The sequence below is a fragment of the Netta rufina genome, assembly GCF_964035555.1.
Source record: "Netta rufina genome assembly, chromosome: 1".
Taxonomy (NCBI): Eukaryota; Metazoa; Chordata; class Aves; order Anseriformes; family Anatidae; genus Netta; species Netta rufina.
The window spans coordinates 76,365,759-76,388,248 of record NC_140123.1 but is presented as its reverse complement, the minus strand read 5'-3'; the positions used below and the strand labels follow the sequence as shown (position 1 = coordinate 76,388,248).

General features: G+C 39.1%; 1 protein-coding gene across 4 annotated transcripts in view; it reads right to left on the bottom strand.

The window, feature by feature from the left end:
- TBL1X (transducin beta like 1 X-linked) overlaps window positions 1-22,490 on the bottom strand; it is a 200,013-nt gene that overhangs the window by 13,593 nt on the left and 163,930 nt on the right. For all 4 annotated transcript variants that reach the window (XM_084289294.1, XM_084289296.1, XM_084289293.1 and 1 more), the window contains exons 6-11: window positions 21,408-21,657; window positions 15,110-15,242; window positions 6,678-6,819; window positions 3,790-3,853; window positions 3,589-3,686; window positions 1,995-2,055 (exon numbers count right to left, since the gene is read on the bottom strand). In XM_084289294.1, the coding sequence (XP_084145420.1) occupies window positions 1,995-2,055; window positions 3,589-3,686; window positions 3,790-3,853; window positions 6,678-6,819; window positions 15,110-15,242; window positions 21,408-21,657 (748 nt within the window). The remainder of the gene's footprint in view (window positions 1-1,994; window positions 2,056-3,588; window positions 3,687-3,789; window positions 3,854-6,677; window positions 6,820-15,109; window positions 15,243-21,407; window positions 21,658-22,490) is intronic.

Below are 22,490 nucleotides of genomic sequence, written 5' to 3'. Positions count from 1 at the left end.
CTGCTGCAAGCTTTGTATTACTGTTTCAGAGCAAACAAAAAGTCTGTCTTCATTGATAGCTGTATGCCTTCAGGGCTAATATCTAGTATGATACATATGAGTTGAAAAGTAATTTTCTGAGAGCCACTGGCAACTAAAGGAATGGATTTTCATTACAGAATAATTTGAATCATATAGTGTTGGTAATTAATACTGATTCATTTATTGGCGTATTTAATCATATGTTTACTGGATAAATAACTACATAAAATGGTGTGGAAAAAAACACCAAATGTAGTTTCTTACGCAAGTAATTTAATTGTCAAAGTGTCTCCAAAAACACAGGATACTGGCCAATTGCTTAAAAACATCTAGAATGTCATCCAGTAAAAGTAAGGGCAAGAGGCCATTAAGAAACTTTGAGGTTATAAACAAGGTTTTCAGATGCCAAATACAGTGAGTAATTTGCTGTTAAGTTTGTTCTGGTGAACAGGTGATACAAGAGATCAAGATGAAGTCTTTGTGTCTTTAAAATCATGTAGGAATGAAGACTCCTGCTGATTTTACAGGGTTTATTTTTGGTCATATGCTTTTTGCCTATCAACAATTGTCTTGATAACTAACTGCTTTACTTCCCTATGAAAACATATTTGAAATAAGAGAAAAAACAATAGCCTCTCCACATCCCCACTTCAGTTGTGTCTCATGGTCCAAAGACAAACAACACACTTAGTAACAATTTTTCTTGAAGTCTGTTAATGTAGGTGTATGTCAACAGATTGCACTGGGAGATGGAGGCACGTTTTCAACTTGCTAAGAGGAGACTGGAGCAATGTGTCCCTGATGCACATCATTGCTAAGACAGCCACACTTCAATGAACATGATTCTGAAGGGGAAACCCAGCTCTAAGTCCACAACCACTTACATCAACAGTTAGGAAGCAGTAGGCCTAGGAATTTCATTACCTACGTCACTACACAGTGCAAAATTTGCTGTAGTGGAACAGTTTTGATAGATACATCAACGAGAAGATGAGTGACAAAAATGCCCAGTATGGATATGCTGTGTGCACAGACATATGTTTTGTTTTCTGTCGAATAACCGTTTCTATTGCTACTGCATATTAATAACATCTGTGAAAATTTGAGAATGAGACCATCTAGAAACTGAGTTGAAAAATGTGCCAATTAGCTTCTTAAAATCACAAGATAAATATATTTTTAAACACCAGTAAGCACCTTGTAAGTCTGCTGTATGAAAAATGGATTTGTTACAGCGAACACACAGGGTGTTGAACATTTCTAGCATCAGAATCTGGAATGTTTTTGATGGCTTTAAGCTCAGTTTGACTATGCCCATCAAAAATATTTAATTGCGACAACTTATCAGGTTTGGATCATGAATTCAGTCATCCTCTTAAAAGTCTGGTCTCAGGTGAATTTAAGATTACATCAATGACTGCCTGTTACTCCAAATTACTCAGTATCTGTGACAACTCCTGTCTTCTTGAAAAGAAGATGCACAAGATGCACAAATGACTGTCCAAGTAAGGTTTAGGAACTCAGTGTTGGCAGTTGACTTCTGATAATTAGACAAAGCAATACAGAAGAACTTCAAGTCAAAATTAAAAGCTGAGAAATTCCTGAGGACGTTCATGCTTGCAGTGGTGAATGCAAGTTGCTGAGAGATCCACATTTGCTTCTTTATGAAGTCTCCATATTAACCTTGATACTATTTAAGCACATAGACAATGGTACAAACGTTCAGCTGAGCAGGCACAGCTGATATATAAATCCTCTTGTAGAGTTCACTCTGACTTTCAAAACTGATTCTCACAGAAACCCATCTTTCTGAAAAAGGGACAAACCCACAAAACTCAGGATAGGTAAGGCACAAAAATCCTGGTTCAAAATTTGCTTTCCTCTGGCAGACAGGTTCTTACAAAAGGATGAGTTAGACTGGCAAAATTAAAATGTGTATTTAATTTTACTAATTTGAATTCCACAGGAATTACCTGAATGGAAAGGAAACTGTTGTTTAGCTTCTCCTGTGTGAGCATCCCAAATTATTGTTGTCTGCATTGGGAAGAAGGGAAAAAAAGGGTTAGTGACTGTTCAGCTCAGAGAAAACAAAGAGAGAGAGCACTCACTAAGGAGCAATTGTAGAAGATGGACTGATAAAATTATTGACTACAGAGAGCCTTGTGTGCTGCACAGCTGAATGAACAGAAATAACTTCCAAATATTACAGAATAATTATATAAGTGTAGATATAGAAGTATCACCCCTACAGAGGAAGTAATGTAATGGCTAAGAATGGACACTTTCTTCTTGAATAATGCTAGAGAACAGTACCACAACATTTTAATAAGCATTTCGTTACAGCTGGCTCAATTATCTTCTGTTACTTGCAGACTTTTCCTTTTTAGTAAGATCCAAGTTGAATTCTATTGCAAACCGAAGCGATACTACATTTCTAATAATTAAATCACCAAGCAAAATGTTTAACAGCAGAGTACAAATCACTTATTGCCACTGTGGTAGGGTGGGACAGACAGAAGTGTAATTTGCCTACTACAGGTTTAAACCATACCTGCAGCACACATAAGCAATTCCCCAACTCAGTACTACCTTCTGGGTGAACCATCAATTTACTGGGAGTACATACTTTCAGAAAACAAATTCAGGGGTCCTCCCCTTAGTGCTGATGATCATCTTAAGAATCACTGCTGTTATGGGGAACTACTACTGGGAGATAAACGTAGCTGGATATGAGCTAGTATTAAAAGGAATAAAACTCCATTTTCACAAGTATGTGAAAATATAGGGATTCATCTATCCTACAAATCAAATGTACAGGTGTGAGCGAATTTCCCTAGACTGCCTCTGTCAAATGCAGGAGAGGAGCGCTGTCTGTGCATCTAACTGTAACACAGGCCATGCAACTCATCACTTGGAAGTGCCATTTTTCTCTCCATATTTTAAAAGGAAGCCAAGGATCCATCTAATTTTTCAGACATCAAAAGTTAGGTAAGATGAAAGCTGTGTTTATTTTTCAGTTTCATTTTTAACGGATTTCTGCTCATCATTAGCAATCATCTGCCATTTCAATCTCTAATATTCACTCAGCTGAAACTACCACGTTTGGCTTGATTTTGAGTTCAGAACCACCATATTTTGCATGTTTGCATAGGAAACCATATATATTTTATTCAAATACAAGTTTCAATAATTAGATGAGCTAAAAACTGCAGTACCTGTAAGATAACTTCCATCCTTGAAATAGTTACAGTTGATAAAACTATAAACATAAGCAGTGGAAGCAGTTATTTCTTTAACAGAAACATTTAAGATGCAATTTTACACAGGGGACAAATGGAGTTCGTTTTTTAAAAAACTTTTACACTTAAAATGTACACATAGCCTCAAAAATGTAATCAATCACTTGATCCAAGGATTAAGTGATTAATCCAACACTCACTAGAACAAATTAAAGAAAGGTACACTCCCCAGGACTCCTGGAGCAGAAGAAAATAACCTTATGGAATTCAACAGCACTCTCTGAGTCAGCGCATTTAAATGTTAGAATTATGTATTTTTAAAACTCACTTTATCAACACCAGCACTTAAAATATAATTCCCCTTTTTGTTCCACTTCAGGGCAAATATCGGACCTTTATGTTGACCTAAGGTGCTTGCAAGGTTACCTGGAATAAAGAAAAGGTTAATATTACAATTTGTTTACACATTGCCCAACTTATAGTTGACTGCTGTTAATTGCTTAAGAACGATAACTGTTGTTTGACTTACCGTCTTCTGTCCATATTCTTGCAAAACCATCGTATGAGCCTGTAGCCAATAGTGTTCCATCACTCTGTTGGGATATACATCAGTGTCAAAGGTCAATACCAGATGAAATCTGTTTCAGCTAAACTTTAAGGTTTGTGCGTTACGATTTATGGGAAATCTGAGGCCACATACTGAGAATAGATAGTATCATTATTATATCACCTAAAGTAAAGGTTAGTACTGCAAATACAAAGAGGAAATAAAACCCTCGAACATCCTCTGAAAAACTGGGCTACACCATCAGATAATATTCAAAAGGATTAGACAAGGAAAACAAGATATAACAAATTCTTTGGGATTGTTCCAGGTAACAAACAGATACTACTACATCTTAGACATATAGAGCCTATAAATCATCAACAAATCATGTAAATCCTTACTAAATCCCAGTTAAGTGAATTTCAGGCATCTATACTTGAAAGTAGGACCTAAAAACCTAAGCCACCTACACTCACCATTAACACCTTGAATGCTACCTAACACAAAGAAACTGCTTCCAGGTTGTCTAAACAAAGACTCCCACACATGCCCAGAGGCACAGTACCATCGTGGGCAGCCTCAGAAAAGTTGAACTCATTGGTCCTAATTATGAGGAAAGAAGCCCAGTAATCATAATCGGCAAATTATATGTATTCTGCTGGAGAGAGGCCTTCATTGAAGGATAACTCCTGCGTGGCAAACAGTGGAAGATTTACTGGGCCAGAATGAGAGTAATCAAAAAGGAACTTGGCTCTGTAACCTGGTGAGATGGGTACTGTTGGCACTGAGCATTTAGTCTTCAAGCATTTTAGCATCTGGATTAGGAGTGAGATTCACCCCCTTTACCTCCACAATTTCACAAGTCAGGAGTTAGTCTAAGGGAGTAGCCTAGTCTCCCTCCACAAATAATAGCACCACCTCTGGAGCATAACTTGTGATGCCATTTGCTTTAGACTCGGCCCAGACCACTGTGAAGGCACGTGTCCCTTAGAAGGAACCGAGATGACTAGTTTAGATGGCTAAATCTAAGAAAGATGAATCCTATCCTTGGTACCAAAGCACATCATCTGAATATGAACTCTAGAAATAACCTTTCCTGTTATAACGTAAATCACATAAAACAGAGAAGAACTGATGTAATATATTAAGCAGTATGTTAATTTCACAGTGGACTATGATTAGTATTGTGGTTCTAAATAAACAATAAATGCAGATGGCATTTCTAGCATCATGAGTAGAACATTAGGAAAAAGCATACAATAATCCTTTAAAACGTTATGTGCACTTCAACCCTCCATAGACAGTGAGTCAGCACAACTGTAGATTTAAGTCAAAGGTATAATGATGTAGGGGGAAGAACATCAAAACCCAAGCCAACTTCACTGTGCTATACACTTAGGTGGACCACTGATAAGGACAAAGGTGACAGCAAAAGGGAAAAGGGCAGGAAAGTTCAGCGAAGAGTCATATGGTTTATCCAAAGTCCTTGGTGGTAATTCACTTTTTTTATTTTTGAAAACGCAAAGCAAGTTGGAAGCAGTTTAATGGTTTAAATTAGGAACATTTCCCTACATTAAGTACTAGCACAATAGCAGTACTGTATCAGTGATCACTGAAGATTGATAAGGCATAGAACTACTAGAGAAAGTATGCCTTTTTGACTTTTCTCGTAACTGTTCTGCACCTTTGCTTGTCTTTGTCTTTCATCTTCCCTCTACCTAGTCAATTCATTTTTTCCTGACAATTTTTCTTCACCATGATGTACACAGGAAACAAGTAATAAACATTCTTGGGCCTTATTTTTATTTGCTTTGTTAACTTACCCATGTTTTCTGTACTATTCATCAACTTGTTTCATCATGTCACATAAACAATACATATGGGAAGCTGATTTGTGCAGTGGCCTTATCTTTAACTTTTGTGAAGCACCTAGCTCACCTGAAGGCCAATGATATTGCAGTAAAGATTAATCAAATCTTGGTCTCTGTCCAGCAACTGAAACTGATGAGAATCCTTTCTGGTACTTAATTTTTAATCTGCTTTCCTAAGAAACCACAATAATGTGATCACTCTTGTCTGTGCTGATATCAACAAAAGGGACAGAATGAAAGTGATCTCAAAATTAATTAAGGTTACTGCAAGATTTCTTTAAGTTCCTTTTACGCTGTTCAGTGACAGAATGGAGACATTAAGCAGTTTTAACGCTGCCCAAAGACACTGCCCAGACATTGGGGATTAACAGTATTCGTCTCCTCTGCTCACTTCAGTCATCCCTGTGCAAGACTGTATTATCTAAGATAGATGAAAGATTTTGCAGGATGAAAGTTAGCAAAGGATCAGGCAAGAGAGTTCCACCTGGAAAGCGGACAGGTAAAAGAGGATGACTACATATGCTCCATTCAAGACAGACTATAATGTGAGCACATTTTGTTATGCACAACATTAATTCAAATAGGTGAGGATCTTGACAGTCCAATCTCAGAAAAAGCTTCACTGGTGCTTATATGTCCTTGCATGCCAAAATAAAGTAGTTATGAGATGCAAATACGTTATTAATCAGCTTTCATTACTACATAGATTGCTTATTTAATCTTCATTCTTAAAGTCAGCTGAGTTTATTTTTACCCATGCTCCTAAAAATAGATATATAAATACATCATCGTTAGGCTTGAAGATGCCAGCAGTACTGGAAAATGACAGCATGTAGGGGAAAGTTCAGTCTATTATGGGTATCTGAAACAAGAGGTCAGTAGGTTAGAACAGAGGTTCCGGTCACCTCAGATATAAAAGATACAGAGCAGCAGCTGTAATTGCCTCTGAATTAAATTTAGACAGTTAAAAAACATGCACAGTCTTAGAAGCTAGCTTACATTCCAGTCCAATGAAGTCACGTCCTTATTGCTGGGGACATCATGTCCTCCTTCTCTTATGCAGTGCCTCAAAACTAGTTGAGTGGAACCACTGTTGCTGTTCTCATTGAGATTCCATATTCTGGCCGTTGAGTCTCCAGATCTATAAAAGCAATCATGCAGAGATGAAAACTTCTCTTGGTGGTGACCCAGCAAACAAAATAAAAACCTCTGTTTCTGCTTTTATTTGAGATAATGTCACAGAATTTCAAATGCAACTTTCCTCTCCATTTCTGACCTTCCTGCACTCCCCATACCTGCAAGAAGAAATTTTAAAGGCTAAAACATGATTAAGTTACACCTATCATCCGAACCCACAACATAACATAATTTGCTTTATTCAAAAAAGTTGTACGTTTGCCTGCTCCCTACATTTTGCACTTCAGACACATTGCCATGACTGAGATGGTCTTGGGGAACTTAACGAACATTGAGACAGAAACACACAGGCTGCGTCCACATGCCTCCCACGAAAGGGGTGCACAGACACATTAACTCCTAATGGCTCGCAGAGTCTCTGGTGTTCCCCAGGGTAGCAGAAAACTCAGAGGAGAGGAGGACAGGACCTGCAGCATTATCATCCACAGAGGAGCAGTGTCACCTGGCAGCTGCCGTGGGGAAAGGGACCACTAGCAGTGTGACAGAGGTGCTGCAGTGCCTGCTCCCTGGTCCTGACAGAGGATTTTAACCTCCTTTATAGTCAGACTATTTTCTAGGAAGACTGAAACCTTGATTTTGTCTAGAAAATGTGAAGAGGAAGTGAGAAACTTCTTATTATCTCCTTATGAATTATATATTTGTTTTCACTTTGCATAAATCTTCCTTCCAATGAAAAATGTCTCTGAGGTCAGAAATCAATTTACAGCAAGGTGGAAGATACTATGTTTTCTAGTTTACTGGGATTTGTCTCTTGCTTCTCCCTGTTCCTCTCTTTTTAAACAATCGATAACAACAACAACAACAACCAAAACAATCAAGTAAGATAGATTGCTTGTTTTGTCCAGAATGTAATTTTCATTTACATTCAGTAAGCAGAAGCTTGGAGCAGCATTGGGATCTCTCTTCTATTTCCTACAATTCATACAGTCAACATTACGTTTTATTGTTGATACATCTGATGTGTTAGCTTTTCCTTTTTTTCAAGTAATGACTAACACTTCCTTTCCCATAGAGGAGCAAAGATAAAAAGTATTTCCTTGAAAACTAAAAACATGAGATCCACTTTTGCTTTGATAACTCGTGTTTTACTGAAAAAGAAATCCATTGCAAGAGAATTTTAAATTTTCTTCTGGTCCACTAATAAAACATTTTAATTATTTATACTAAAAGTACCAAGCAAATTTTAAACACTTCATACTTTTCAAGTGCAAATATTGACCAACAGAGCATCCAACTGGACTGATCTTTGTGTATTATTGTATCAATAATTTAGCCAGATTTTACATGATCAGTAGTTCAACCATAAAAGAAAAAACTTCTCTGCCTGTATCGGTGGCTCTGAGGTCTGTTGGGTCACGGCACACCTGGGGAATGTGCCCCCCTCTCCTCTGAACCCTCTGTGTCAGGCTGAGATGTGATGGCTGGCCAGGGCTTTGGCAAGCTACCCAGGAGCTACTGCTATCCAGCCATTCTTTAATTGTTGGCACACATCTTTCACATTAGTGATTAAGAAACAATTTGAATCAGGGTAATTTTTGTCATCATACAGAGCTAGGGTTGTAACACAACTTCTTCAAAGGTTTAGAAAACTGAACACCAATTTTGCAATTATTGGCTAAAAAAATCAATTAAGTTAATCATAAGGCTCAGAAGATGAGGAACACTTTTAGTTGTGGTAATTCACAATAGTGGGAACATAAGTCTTTCATAGGCTGGGGTTACTGGTTAACATGCTAAGTAGGAAATTGCTTCAGTGCTGGCTTCTCCACTACTAAGACTCCGGGCCAGTTCTGCCCTTACTGTAATAATCCAGTTTGTTATTGGACCCTCTGAATAAAACACTCAGCCACTTGGCTATCAAACACAATATCCTATTGCTAGTTCTAAAAGGGTTATGCTTTGTTTTTCAACAGTTTTATTTAGTCAGTTTTCTGGCTATGCTTGGGCAATCTTATTTTCCAGTATTTTAATTTTGTTTTTCCATTTTCTTCTTCCTAAGGCTACATAAGCTATTATGTGTCCCTGCAGAGAGGCTTTATAAGCCTACCAGTGTGTGGCAGGGGTATTTGTGTGTCTTCCCCTTTGTTGCTGGGGAAAAAAAAAAAAAAAAGAAAAAAAGAGTATTCTCTATTCTGGAAAGTATTCTGATTTCTGTTGAATGATTCAGTGAACCCTGCCTTATTAGAGAACCATAGTTCAAGCACAATTCAGAAAGATATTTAATCTCCTTAGCTCGCAGAAGCATTTCTATCTGCATGATAAAGCAGCTCATTCCAACATGCGAGTCATGAACACTTGAGTAATAGGTATACTGTTCTGCACTACGGAAGAGTACTGCCAAATTTTAGGAAGGCTTACTTCTGAAGGAATTTTATTTCATGCCCTTCAGCCCTTGTATAATCATGAATCAAGGTGGAAGAACGCTTGCAGAATTTTATTTGTGGCATATAAATCCCTATTCCATAATAGCCAGCAGTGAGGTTAAAACAACTGCAGTGTATAAAGAAATTTTCAAGATGATTGTTGAAGCTTGGTATTTCAAATCTTCAGGTGCAGTCTTATAATTATGATTTTTTTGATAGCCAGTATTGCTAACATGTATTTAACACTTCCAGCTTAGACAGGTTGGATTTTTTATTTTGTTTTAAAAGAGATTATTAAAAGCATAAAGGAAAGAAGCTCCTCTCATTCACACACCTAACTTTTCCTTAATAAAACAGGTCTCGTAAAGTAAGTGTTTACGTCTCCTAAAGACTCTGTAGAGGGAAGTGCCTCAGAGGTACCCAGAGGGAGAAGTTAGGTGCCTAAGCTTTATCGGAAGACGTACTGCCTGTCCTGCTGATTCTACGGTATTGCTCCCTGCAACAGGTTGTTCAAACAGAGCTCACCTCATGGCTGACCCAACTGCATTAAGAGATTTGGTACAACAAAGAAATTGGCCCCAGTAAAGTCACCTGCTAATGAAGAAGCACTTACGGTTAGTAGAATTAACACCTGGCACTGTCTAGGGGGGGTTGAAATCAACTCCTTCAAATTGTAATGCAAAAGGATTATTCAGGAGGTAGTTCACAACAGGTCCTATACAGCTGAAGTGAGGAATATAGTAACTCAAAGCATTATGCAAAACCCCTGAGATGAAGGCAGAAAACATCCCAGCAACATCTTTTCCTGCCTCTGCCATATACAGCCTTACTCAAAAGATCTTATGGACAACAGCTTTTATGGCTAATTCTTATGCTGACTAAGGAGAGCAAAGAAGCATGCAGAGCTCTGCAAGATACAAAGTTCCCCTGTGTGAAAGAGGCCAGTGTAGGTCAGCAAAGATAAGCCAAGAAACCTACTGCTGGGTTTTGGGAATGAGGCCAGGTTCTTCTGCTTCACAGCCACGAGAATTACTGCAAGGGCATGGCTGGATGTAAGAGAACAGAGCGTGATCTTGGAAACCGCCTCGATGTCCAGACAGAAGTATCTTAAATTCAACCAGAAAAGCTTTTGAAATTCAAGGCTCCAGCAACCTTGACATTCACAGTCTGCTTCAATACTGGGAAATTCAAACATGTTCAGGAACATTCTGGGTCACTGGACCATGATCACCTATGCGAGCAAGCTGGCAGATCGCTCCCTGGCCAGCGCGTGGCCTGTTTGAGTTGGCTCTCTGCGCCGGGGCCATTAGGGCGCATCGCTGCGCTCAGGGCCCGGCCCATCCCCGAGTAACTCCTGGCCGTAGGGAGCAGACCAGAGACAGCCCCAGCGTGCGGCCCGTGGGCAGCCACCCCGTTTGGCAGCCAGGACGGCTTGCTAGCACAGACGCTGGCCGCTGCGTGCCAGCTGGCCTCCCTGCCTCGGAATATTCCCAGGCATGTTTAGTTTGCTAATGTGGACGTAGCCGTAAGGAGTTTTCTGCACCACCCATCGAACATGGCCATCTGTAACAATTTGTGTGTGTCGTCCAATTACAAAATAGAAATTAAAAGATATTTTGTGGAAGAAATCAGTCTTCGAAGAGGAGGACACCTGGATTGTATGAGCAAAATTGGAATTATGGATGGGACTGGCCAAATCTCAAGATTATTTATATATAATTAACTACTCAAAAACACTATATGCAATTATTCATTTCAGAATGTTGATTACCTTCATAAGGTGTAATGAATCTTCTTAAAAAAACGGCATGTATGTACTTTACTGAGCTATCATAATGCTTCCCTTTGTAACATCCAAGCACTCTTCTCATAAGCACCTGGTGACAGCCATGCCTTTGATAGCCTTCACTAGTATCTCTGGTATCCTCCATCTTCCACTTCAAGGGTTATGGGTGTGGTGGAAGACGAAGAGCAGTTGCAGAATATGTTTTTCTGACTGTTTGATTAGAGAAATTCCAGTCTCCACATTTATGTTTTAAATAGCCTTTTGCAAACTCCAGAGAGTATACATTCCTGTGCTACCCTTCACACCCTTAAAAGTCATTGCGTAGACTGAGTAGATGGAACATCAAATATACAACTCCCTTTCTGTCAGTGGGGTACTCACTAACTCTGGAAACCAATGCTCTAATTTTGGATAATTTGTTATGCCAACAAATTCCCTTACACAGCTTGCTTCAGATTAGGTCGTGAACCTGCATTATTCTTTTAGTGCTTTGAAGATTGCATCAGGTTGCTTTCTAAACTGGCACGAATTGTTGGATTTATTACTTGAATAACAGGGCTTGAAGAAAATACTTTGCTACAAATTGAGATTCAATTGTGCTTGGCACTATATAAACAGAACAAATGCGTTATTTCACTTATTTAATAGTTAGGGCTTTGTATGTACTTTTTTAAGGAGACAACAGATGGGTACAATCAGGCAGATGGGGAAACATAAGAAAACTAAGGACTGGGCAGCACAATATGGATGCTATAGAATCTAACAATTCATTTTTTGCACATCAGACTAACTGCAGTTTTATTTTTTGAAGCATTACTTCATAAAGGACAAACAGAACTGCAGCATACTGTATACCTTAGGGAATTTCTCTCCCTTGTTTAACCAATGCCACAATACATAGTTTACCTGTAGATGATAACCTGCACTATTATTATGCCAGACATCTCAAATACTTCTTTGTGCAATGGCATCATCAATCCAGTCCCTTCCTTCTGGTTCATTTTTTGCTGTGCAATCTATGCTATTTCAGTCGTGTAAGCTTCATAAGGCACTCACTCATTGCTGCATTATTTGAAGGCTAACTGAATTCACTTTGTTTCTTACGAGCAGGCTAAAATCTGATCAAGATGCACAGGAATCTAAATCATTTGCATTTTCATTGCACTGACATTAGTCTGCTTGAGATACAGTACCTGGCTGTGCTTTCTACCCATGCATGCACTTATATGCTTCCAGTATCAACAGCAAAGCTTATTAATAAAGACCTACTACTCTGAAGGGCAAAGCCTAACTGAAGGAATAGCGAGAGGGCATTCCTCTACCTTAGAAATATAACTAATGGTTCTGATTATTGTCCTCCAGCTTTACGGCAAGCTGTGCAAGACATCACTGCACTGTGCTTGTCTCTTTATCCATCTACTAATGCTTAACTCTCTGCAGCAGAATTCATCACCCACTGGTTCCTCAGTCCCAGTTTAAACTTTGCACACAAGGACGATGAACTACAGACCCTATCAACGTAGCATGGCAAGCACTGGTAAAGACAGTGAGCTGGATACCAGGAAGTAGTTACCAATGCCAAAGCCAACAGATGAGGTCTGAGCACCTATACTGAGGAGTCTTAACTCCCTACATAATGAGTTGAGAGATGTAGGTACCTGCAGAGGGACAGAGCACTTGAGTAGATGCCTAACTTCAGCTGTGCAGGTATTCTCCAGAATAAAGCAGCATTCTTCACTTCATCTCAGGCGCCACCAGGTGTCCCTAAAGAATAATTCTGTATGGTATTCTTTCTCCCCATGGATTTTTCCTTAGATAATGTGTTTGTGCTAATGGATCACCTGAAGGCTGTTTTCCATAAAATTCAAATAAATACCACAATAGATACGTTTACGTATAGATACATTTATAAGGCGTGTTGTTTAGGATGACTTGGCTAAAGGAGATCTATTGTATCAACAAATACAGTGCCTTCATTTGAATGATCCTAAATAAAGTACTAAGGATAACAGCCCTCAAGATGGCCCAGGAAACTTCTAAGTTTGCCCCCGCTACTGAAAAACTCTCCCAGATTCTATGAAACCTTCCCTAGATTTTCATGTTTAATAAGAATGAACCATGAAAACAATTTAATGAGTTTATGTAAATAACTGCATCTTAATTTTTAAGGTTTCCTTCACTATTAGGTCAAGATTTAGCATTATCTATGGGTAATTAAAGCATTTAGGCATACATGTATTGAAAATAACGTTAGACGATTAAAGAAGCATATTCATTCAGCATCACTTATTATTTACAAGTCATTACATAGGACGTAACATTTCATGACCGCATATACTTTGCCTTCCCCTAATTCATTTTCTTCCCTTGAAAACAACCTCTCAGATTTGGGTCAGGACAATTATGGAATATGCTGCAGTTCTTCCACATCCATCAATCCTAATTTTTATTTATTTATGACATAAATCTCATTTTATGGCTCATTCAACTATATGCTGGAAAGAGGACAGTCTGTATGAAGAAGTAACTACTTTATGCTGACCTGTTTTAATAGGAGAGTGATCTTAATGATCAGAAGTTCCCTTGTTAACAATAATAATACTTTGGCTTGGATCTTTGCTAGGAATAAGTAATACTGCCTAGTAATATTGCTTGAGATACTAGAAGATTGAGTGGGTAGAAGAATAAGATTAGCAAAAAATACAAGTGCATGGCACAGGAGCAGGGCTGCTATCGCTGCTCTTGTCTGTATCATGGAATCACCCAAAGACTATCACAGATCAGAAGACTCACTGAGACAAAAAAAGCCAAAAAAACAAGCAGTTCACCCAAAACCCCTACATACACTTTTTGCAAATTCTGCTTCTGTGTCCACTTAAAATAAATACATGAAGATAGCTAGTATTATAAATGTTAAAAGTTGTATTAGGCCTGGACATTCCAGAAATAAATTATATTCAGAAAGATTCTGTTTTCGAAAAATCCTGTCATCTGAAATCATTCTTCAGAAACTCTGTTAGAGACCTTGTGCTACTTCTCCAATATATTTATTTCTGCTAATTCATTACGCTTTTTCTCCTAATTATTTCAAGGCTGGAACACTGATTTACTTTCATGCATTAAGTTGACGAAGATCTCATAAGAAGACTATTCTGACAATCTTGCAAAAAGGGGAAAAAAATGACTCTTTTTTTTCCTTGTGAGAAATGTGTTGTGATTCTGTTAGGTAATTTGAATGATGAAGACTCATTCCTTTCCTCTAACTTGTATCAGCTTTCCTACATGTTCCCAGTAAGACTATTTAAATTTTGCCTTCATTTTAAGGTTTTAAGTATGGACAAATACAGGTTCCAACACTGAGCACAGCTCTCAGAGTATGTTTACATTAGCATTTAAGTTTGGATCAAAAGTGTTTTTTCTAAGTCAATCTGCTGATTGTCCTACTTTGCATACTTTGGTTGTCATGGCTGAGCAGCACCAGAGAACACAAATAAGACTATTTTTCAATGAAATTGAGCCAAAATATGCCCTCAAACCATTTCTTAACGATTAGCTTATCAGACATAACCAGGTCCAATCTGAAGCACCCCTCTCCAATACAAACAGTGGTGACATAAGGCCCTCACGCAATAGCCCTGCTTTCCAGACCTCTAATTTGTGTTGTACCATGCAAATGCAGACACAGAAAAGGAGAACTCTGCTTTAGTCTCCATACTTTCTAAAAGAGAATTTGGATGGCAAAGGCCTTCTGAGACCCCAATGTGCACCATTAACTAAGAAGAGCGGGAGCAGATTGCATGAACTTCTAATACTCTGAGAATTATCCAGTTGTTTTAAAAAACTTTAGAATTTGTTAATGTGTATTCAGGGCCACAGAGCGCACATTTTAAATGTGCAAATGCTTCATATTCTGCGTCACCTTATAATTACTTAACTCCTACATAGGTACAGTTCTGCTGAAAAAAACAGTTGCAGGCTGAAAAAAAAGCTGAGAAATTACTGTTTAACCTCTACTACGTGCTCTCAAGTTCTTGCATCTCTAAATAGACGGTAATTGCAGCAGCTGGTTTCGGTCATGGTCTTACCCAGATGCTAGCAGGTCACTGACAGGGTTCCAGGCACAGATGAACACCTCTGATTCATGGCCCCGAAGGACTGTTGCTTTGTTAGGAGGAATTTCAACATCCCCGTCAATTTCCATTGGCTTTGAATGATTATCTGTAAGGAGATATATCAGAATAAGTAATTTACAAAGGTCTGCATTAAAAACAGCTGGCTACCTGTGGCCTAGAACTTCAAGCAACACATATACTACAAATACTGTTCTGTGTTGTGTCACTGACCCTATTATTCTATTTTCTTCCCTAAGGTGATTCAAAGTTATGGTATTTCCTCAAAATTTAGAGATTTTGAAAATATTCTGTATAAATGTATGTAGTTTTATATTTAAATAGGTAGCATTTATTTCCGTATAGTTTTTCTTGAAGCTGGCTTCATTAAAATCAGCTGACAGATTTATTAAAGTATGACATTGCTACATTTGAGAAAAGCTTTACGCTGTTCTTCTAAAAAAGCAGCATACAACACATTCTTTTTTTTAGACAGTATCCAGTTAGAGTATGTGGGGCTACTCACAGATGAAGGATTTATCAAGTGAGTGTCATATGCCCTGAGCACAGCAGGGAAATAGTGAGTAATCTCCTTAAGAAGGGGACCAAATTTAGGGGACCAGCTGATGTATAGATATATGTAACCTGCATGCTGTAATTCTGGAGTTGTTTAGACTACAGTATAAGCAACTTTGTTTCTATAAAGCTCTTTTATTTCCTTAAGGAAAAAAAGAAGTGAATTTTAAATGATGAATTTCTCTTAGCGTCAACATTTCATTCCAATTTGCACCGTAAACAATGTTTTCACTCCAGATTTTCATTGCTTCAGTATAGATGTTCATCATTCAGCTCAAACGACGCCTCCTGGCAGCAACACAAGATTACTGTCCTCGTGAACGAGACACCAGTCAAGGGCAGATAAGGCAGCGGAACAACGGCCAGATGTTACGTAGAGCAGTGCAGCCCATTTCACAGAAAGCACATCCAAGAGCAGGCAGCTGGCAGGCTGTCAGGGAGGCAGCCTCGTGTTATCTCATCGATGCCTCGGCCAGCTGATCTGCTCTGATTGATCAAAATCCAAGTTCTCATTCTGGGTTAAGTCTTTTAGTTAGTCATTCTTTAATCACATATGGAGATCCATAGGTTCACAAGTAGAATAATTATGCTCCTTTATTGCCACATGTTTATGGCATTTAGAATCAGCCATCTGTCCTGATACTCATGCTCTGTTGAGCTATTGCCCACTGACTGGCAAAACAGACTGTGATGTTACACAACTGCCATCGGAAGGAAGATCTCCAGATTGCTACCCTTACCCATGCTTTCGAATACCCTGGTTTGCTCTAATTTATGCTGACTTGTATATGTACCACTGCGTATTTGGGTAGGTACCCTATTAACTGTGTCTGTGCCATAGCTATGCCACAGATTCACAACTAACTCAATGAGTTTCATAGCACTGAATGTTAACATTTGAAAACAACTAACTAGTTTCACAGATCACATTCTGAATTCAACATACCTGTACTTGTAACGATATTTATTACTGATGGACTTGTTGCATAAAACTAAACATATTACAAATGTCTATTCACAAAACCTACACCTGCGCTGAGTCCCTGCATTAAGCATTGGTCCTTGATAACTCTCTGTATTAAAATTAATACTGTCAGGTTATACTAGTACTCGAGATATAGCCTGACTTTTGCAGCTGGAACTCTGATATGATGTTCTGAGTAATCAGGGCACTAAAGAGCAAAGCACTCTTAAAGCCAACCAGAAGATATGAGCCTAGAACTCCTCCTCTGTGTCTCACCGCAATGAAAAATCACCAGGTTTAAAGCACACTTTGATGAGAAAAACAGCAGCATGGTAACTATTATGTATTCATGCGTGTCTTGCTCACAGTGTGAGTTGGAAGCTGAGGCTAAATCAGGAAGTAAGATCTTCCAAGTGTTTTAATTTGAAAAATTTAAATGAGATGCTACTCTTACCACATACGATCCTCCTGTTACCTGCCTGTCTCTAAAGGCAGATCTGGTTTTCACTCTTGAACAAAACGAAATGATGGCTTGGAAGCAGTGTTACTCCAAGGTCCTAGAGTTATGAGGTGCTATCAGAGCAAGGCCGCCTGATACTTAGAAGCATTTTCTGTTTGTACATGGCCAGATGGAGGAACCTACACAGACACTTTGAATGTTACTAATTACTGTGAAAACAAAAAAAAAACCACACGAAAAAAACAAAGTGCTATGGAAAAGAAACCTTGATCCTTGATCAACTGCTACCTGCATTAGTACACACAAGACTGACTGGCCCTAGGGAGCAATGAAATACCTGCAAAATTACTTCATATTATTTTCCACTACTGATTTTGACACCATAGCTTTAATGGTTCAGGAGAATGAAGGAAAGATGATTAGTCTTTCAGTAATTGTTTGCAATTACTTCCTGTTTCCATTGGTATTTAAATACTGATGTTAAGGAACATTTATACTTAAAGGGCTAGTCTTAAGCACAAAATTTAAAATACCCCATTGAATAAACAGGATGCTTCTTATTTCTGGGATACTGCTTTCAACTCTTTTCAGATTTGTAAGACACTGGCAATACAAAACTGGTATGATGAAGTTGTACCAAGTGGAATGGATCTTCACAGGCGAAAAGCATAGCCTGTGGGTCACATATTGGAGAATGGTGCTTAAATGTTAATACAAACTATTTTCTAAAGGCCAGGGGATCTTTGGTTAAGACTTCATTATATTCTTATGCTTTTCCTCAAACATATTAAAAATATAAAACCACTGGAAATTAAAAGTTATATTCCCCCTCCCCCAAAGTTATGATCTTTTTCTTTTTTAAATATAATTTTAACACACTAATGAGTAATTCCAACTCTCTCTTTTTTTTTTTTTTTCCAGCAAATGAAAAAAATAATATGTATTTTTAAGATCTTACCAGTGCTAACCCTGATTTTTCTCAGGAAATGTTTTTTGACTTAAATCTTTGACAGGCCATTCATTGAAGTTGTTCTTTATGGCTGTAGTTACAATAAAGGAACTGGGTTCAGTCTTTTTTCCAGAGCTTTATTTTTCTTAAACCCAAGCCAATCCTTGCAAATATAATGAAACAAATGACAGTAAAAAATATTTGAGTTGGAAAACAACCCAAAGTTTGGCTCCATTTCTAAATGCCTCTTTTTTTTTTTTTTAAACTAATTTTTAAAGTGACTCAAAACTGAAAACATTATTCAGGAAGCTGCATAAGAGGGTAGCAATTTTACCTGTTTTTTTTTTTTTTTTTTTTTTTTTAAATCTGCATCTTTACATCTCATAACAAAAGCTTTGTTAGTATAAGATTTTTCCTGTCTCTCCTTTTCTTAAATCAAATGAACCTATCATATTACTTATACTACATAAAAATATATTATACTATATTAAATATATTAATGCTTTTTTGGGAAACTTGTAGCGTTAAGGAGAACTCCGTGTCAGAAAAAATGCAAAAAAGGTAACTTCCAGACAGCTCCTCCACCTGCTCCCCACCCCACCTTTTTACGACAGGTTGACATGGGTGACTTCCAGACTATGCCTGAGGACCAGCACACTCCCCAAGGCCATCCCAGTATATACCAGTCCTGTGGAATCCAGCAACAGTGGAAATTAAGGTTTGGGAAGACTCTCACCTCTTTCATATCAGCAGTCTTTCTTACCCAGTAGGTTTCCCAGCTTCCATCTTACCCATCTTATCTCCCATCTTAACCTTCTTCTGAACCTATCCTAAACCTTTTCTCCTAAGCTCTTGCCAGATCGTTCTTCTTAGTACATCCCAAACTGAGCAGACTTTCTAGACACAGTGATAAGGGAGACGGTAAGGCTGGATATACAGTTTGCCATGTGTAAGCAATAAAATGGACGGGCATTGCCTTTTTGTTAAATCATATTTTTTTTTAATTTTACCATAAAAGAAGGAAATGTAAGCATAAGATCACTAACCAGACCTATGCAATAAACAGATCTATGCCAGCTAGATCTGCTAGTCCTTATTTCTAGTGGTTTCTGATCATTACTGAGGAAGATCTCTTGCAGTTTGCACAGGTCCGCTCAAAGGTGAGAATGTTAGTTGTGCAGCTCTGTACGTATCTCCCATGCATAATCCTCAGCCTGCAGCTGTGCTACACGACCTTGCCGACATCCTCTGAGTGACTCAGACAGAAAGGTTATGGTCCTCCCAAGGCAAAGGAGACACAGATCAGAGAGTCAGCTGTCCCTGGATTTCTCAGCAGTTTCTCTCTGAAGCCTCCTTCTCCATAAACTGCAGACCTCACCTCTTTGTCCACGATGACCAGGTGGCACAACAGCAGCTGCCAACAAGACGTGCCACCTGGCCAGCTACTCCTGAAGAGCCTTTTGTCTTCCCACTGCCACTGCTCTGTTAACTTGTCTGCCCGGCAGGCTCCATAGCCACATCAGTGCTTTGAAATTTGCAGTCGGGTAGCCTGTCTCATTGGTTGACATGGATCCTGCCTCTGTGAAACTGCTGGACAACACCCATGTCCTGCTCTTGCATCCTGCTCCAGACAGAGCTCTTAGATGATACAAAGTCATATGGGACTTTTCCTCCTCGGTACTCCAAGAAAGGTCTGCAAATGTGTGTGAAACTCCCATTAAAAACCACTGCGAGAATAATTATTTCTAATAATAACATGGCAGATCTGAGAGACTGAGGTTTACAGCGCGGTCACACATCTGAACTGATCTGCAAGGCTCTCCTTTTTTTAACACAATACCATGTGTGCTTCTTCAGATCAGAGGAAGTAAGTCTGAGAGGTTCTGCATTTGTGATGATCTGGTAATTGGTTTTCTGCCTTCAGAATTTGTTTTCTGTCCTGAGACAGGAAAATGTTCCCCGAAATTTTTTACCAGTGGGCTGAAGGAAAGGGTCAACAAAAACAAATTTCAGCACTTGATACATTTAAAAGTACTTTCATTTCTGTTTGTACCCCTTTGTATATGAAGTAGGTTCAATTTCAAGACAAAGGATCAGCTTCAAGTAAAACGTTAACGTTTCACGGTCTAAAAACAGGTAGCATTTTGGAATTTTTCAGAACTTAAAAAAATGCTTTCTCAAAAGCAAATGTAATTTAAATCCTTTCAGTGTTATTGAGGAAAACCATCCTGTCTAACTGGAATTCTCTGAAGAAAAACCTGGTTTGAAAGCATTTTTCTCACTGACCCGTAGAGGAACCTATTCAGGTCGAAGAGAAGACAGAGACTGATAAAGGCATCTACACTGCAGAACAAAGAAAATCTGTTACGTGACAGCAGTCTTGACCTGTTATTTGTCTAAGCCAAAGAGCTCTTGGGGTTTCCTACAAAACCTGCCAGGCACGTTCTTCTAGCATTTTTTCTGAAGGAAATCATGCATGGAGGTTTCATTTCAGATGTTACCCAGTGCCCTAATATGGCTTGCACACAGAAACCAGAACCATGAATCACATCTGCTCCGCAATGTTAGCACAGCCATCGAGATTTAGCTACACCCACAGCTACGTGCACTCCTTGTTTTATATGCCTAACGTTAGATGTCTAGGACATGAGCTCAGTCTGTCACCAGTAAAACAAAGGTGAATTCAGAGCTCATGAGGACTGACTGTTCCCATAGACTAAGGAAGCCCAGGGAAGGTAGGACCTTCACTTAGATTCCTGCAGTAGACTGGATGACTAAGCATGTGCTGTGAAATAAAAAGGCAATGAAATCTATCCTCTGTGCCTTAAAAGCAAGTTGACTGCTTCCAAACTGTCTGCTGGGAGTGGTCCTTGGCTCATACAAGCCTCTACCCTGTTTTTGGCCATGCTGTATAAGAAAGGATAGGCCAATCTGTGCCAAAGACCATGACAGTAAGGCTATGGATCATCACAGGGTAGTTAGTGCTCAAGGCTATGCTTTGGCCTTGCTTTATTTACACAAATATGGCTTGTAGGTCCCAGCCTCTCAAGCCACCTCTCTCTAGCTCTACTCCATTTGATGACACTGGATTCAACTTGCACTTCTGAAGGTATCTGAGGATTTTGGATTCTGAGAGCACACCAGCAAAACACAGCATTGTGACAGGAAATGTGAGGTTTACGCAGAAGCTTTTCCAGAAATACCCCATCCTCCTGAAGTAATTCCCCCGAGTTCCAGCACCTTACAGACCCCAACTGAGTACAAGACGGTTATTCAAAATCAAATCTACCCCAGCAGAGGAAAGCAGCTGCAGGGGTTGGCTTACTTATTGCATGTGCCCCATTCTCCTCTCCATTCACAGTGGCTTCTCCGTTCTTTGGTGTGTTCTGCTGGGAAACAGCAGTCGTCGTTGCTCCCGCTGTTGCTGCCGTTGCTGCCGCTGCTGCCGCTGCACTGGCTTGTTGCTGAGCTAGTTTCTCTCTGAATGCTTGCTGCCGGGTCTGTACAACATCAGGCATCACCGCGTCTATCAGAGACAGTGATTCTATTGGCCTGCCGTCAAATACTGTACCATCCTGCGGGGAAAACGAGCCGAAGTCAAATTGCAGGTTTAGGATCCCCACCACTGAGGTTGGCAAAGAGGCAATGCTATAAAGGAGCAAAACTAGGCTGGGAGAAGACACTGCGGTTCGACCTAACCAACTGCGCCACAACTCTACAGAGCAGCCCTCTCTCAGATGCACCATGGTGGTACTCAGAGATCTGCTCTGTGAAGGGGTAAGTTATTGGAACTTTACAGAAAGAGTCAGGCATCTGAACTCTTTACAGAAGCAAAAATATTATGCTATGAAAATAAATTGTCTCAGTGACAGAAAGTGTCTCTTTCTTTAGTATTTTGACAAAACCAGCGATAGCTAAAGCCATTACAAAGCCATACAGAGACAGACCTTGGTTCATGGTTTGTCTTCCTGCACTAGCAGGGACATATGACTGGAAGCAGTAGACGAATAACGAGTCTCAGGCAAAACAAGTGTATGTGCAAATTCACTGGTTTCTTATATCACATTCACCAGCCCAGTACCACCAGTTGTAGCTGACTGTACAGGACTTATTTACCATCATTTTTCCTGGTTTTCCCCAGTTCCATTAACAGTAGTTACAACTCTCATTTTAATTTCTGTAAATTAGGCTTCAGGTTTAACAACCAATTGAGTTAACCTTTAAGGGTTAAAGACGTAATGCAGGCTTGGGTTAACAACTACTGTATCTACTTAGATTTCCTTCGCTTTCACTTTCCTGTCACCATAATTATGGGAAAAATGTTTTAGAAGGCTCTATACTGCGGCATTTTACTGACCTTCTGCAAACTCCATCTAATTGAAATAAACAAGACTCAGCAGTGAAAGAT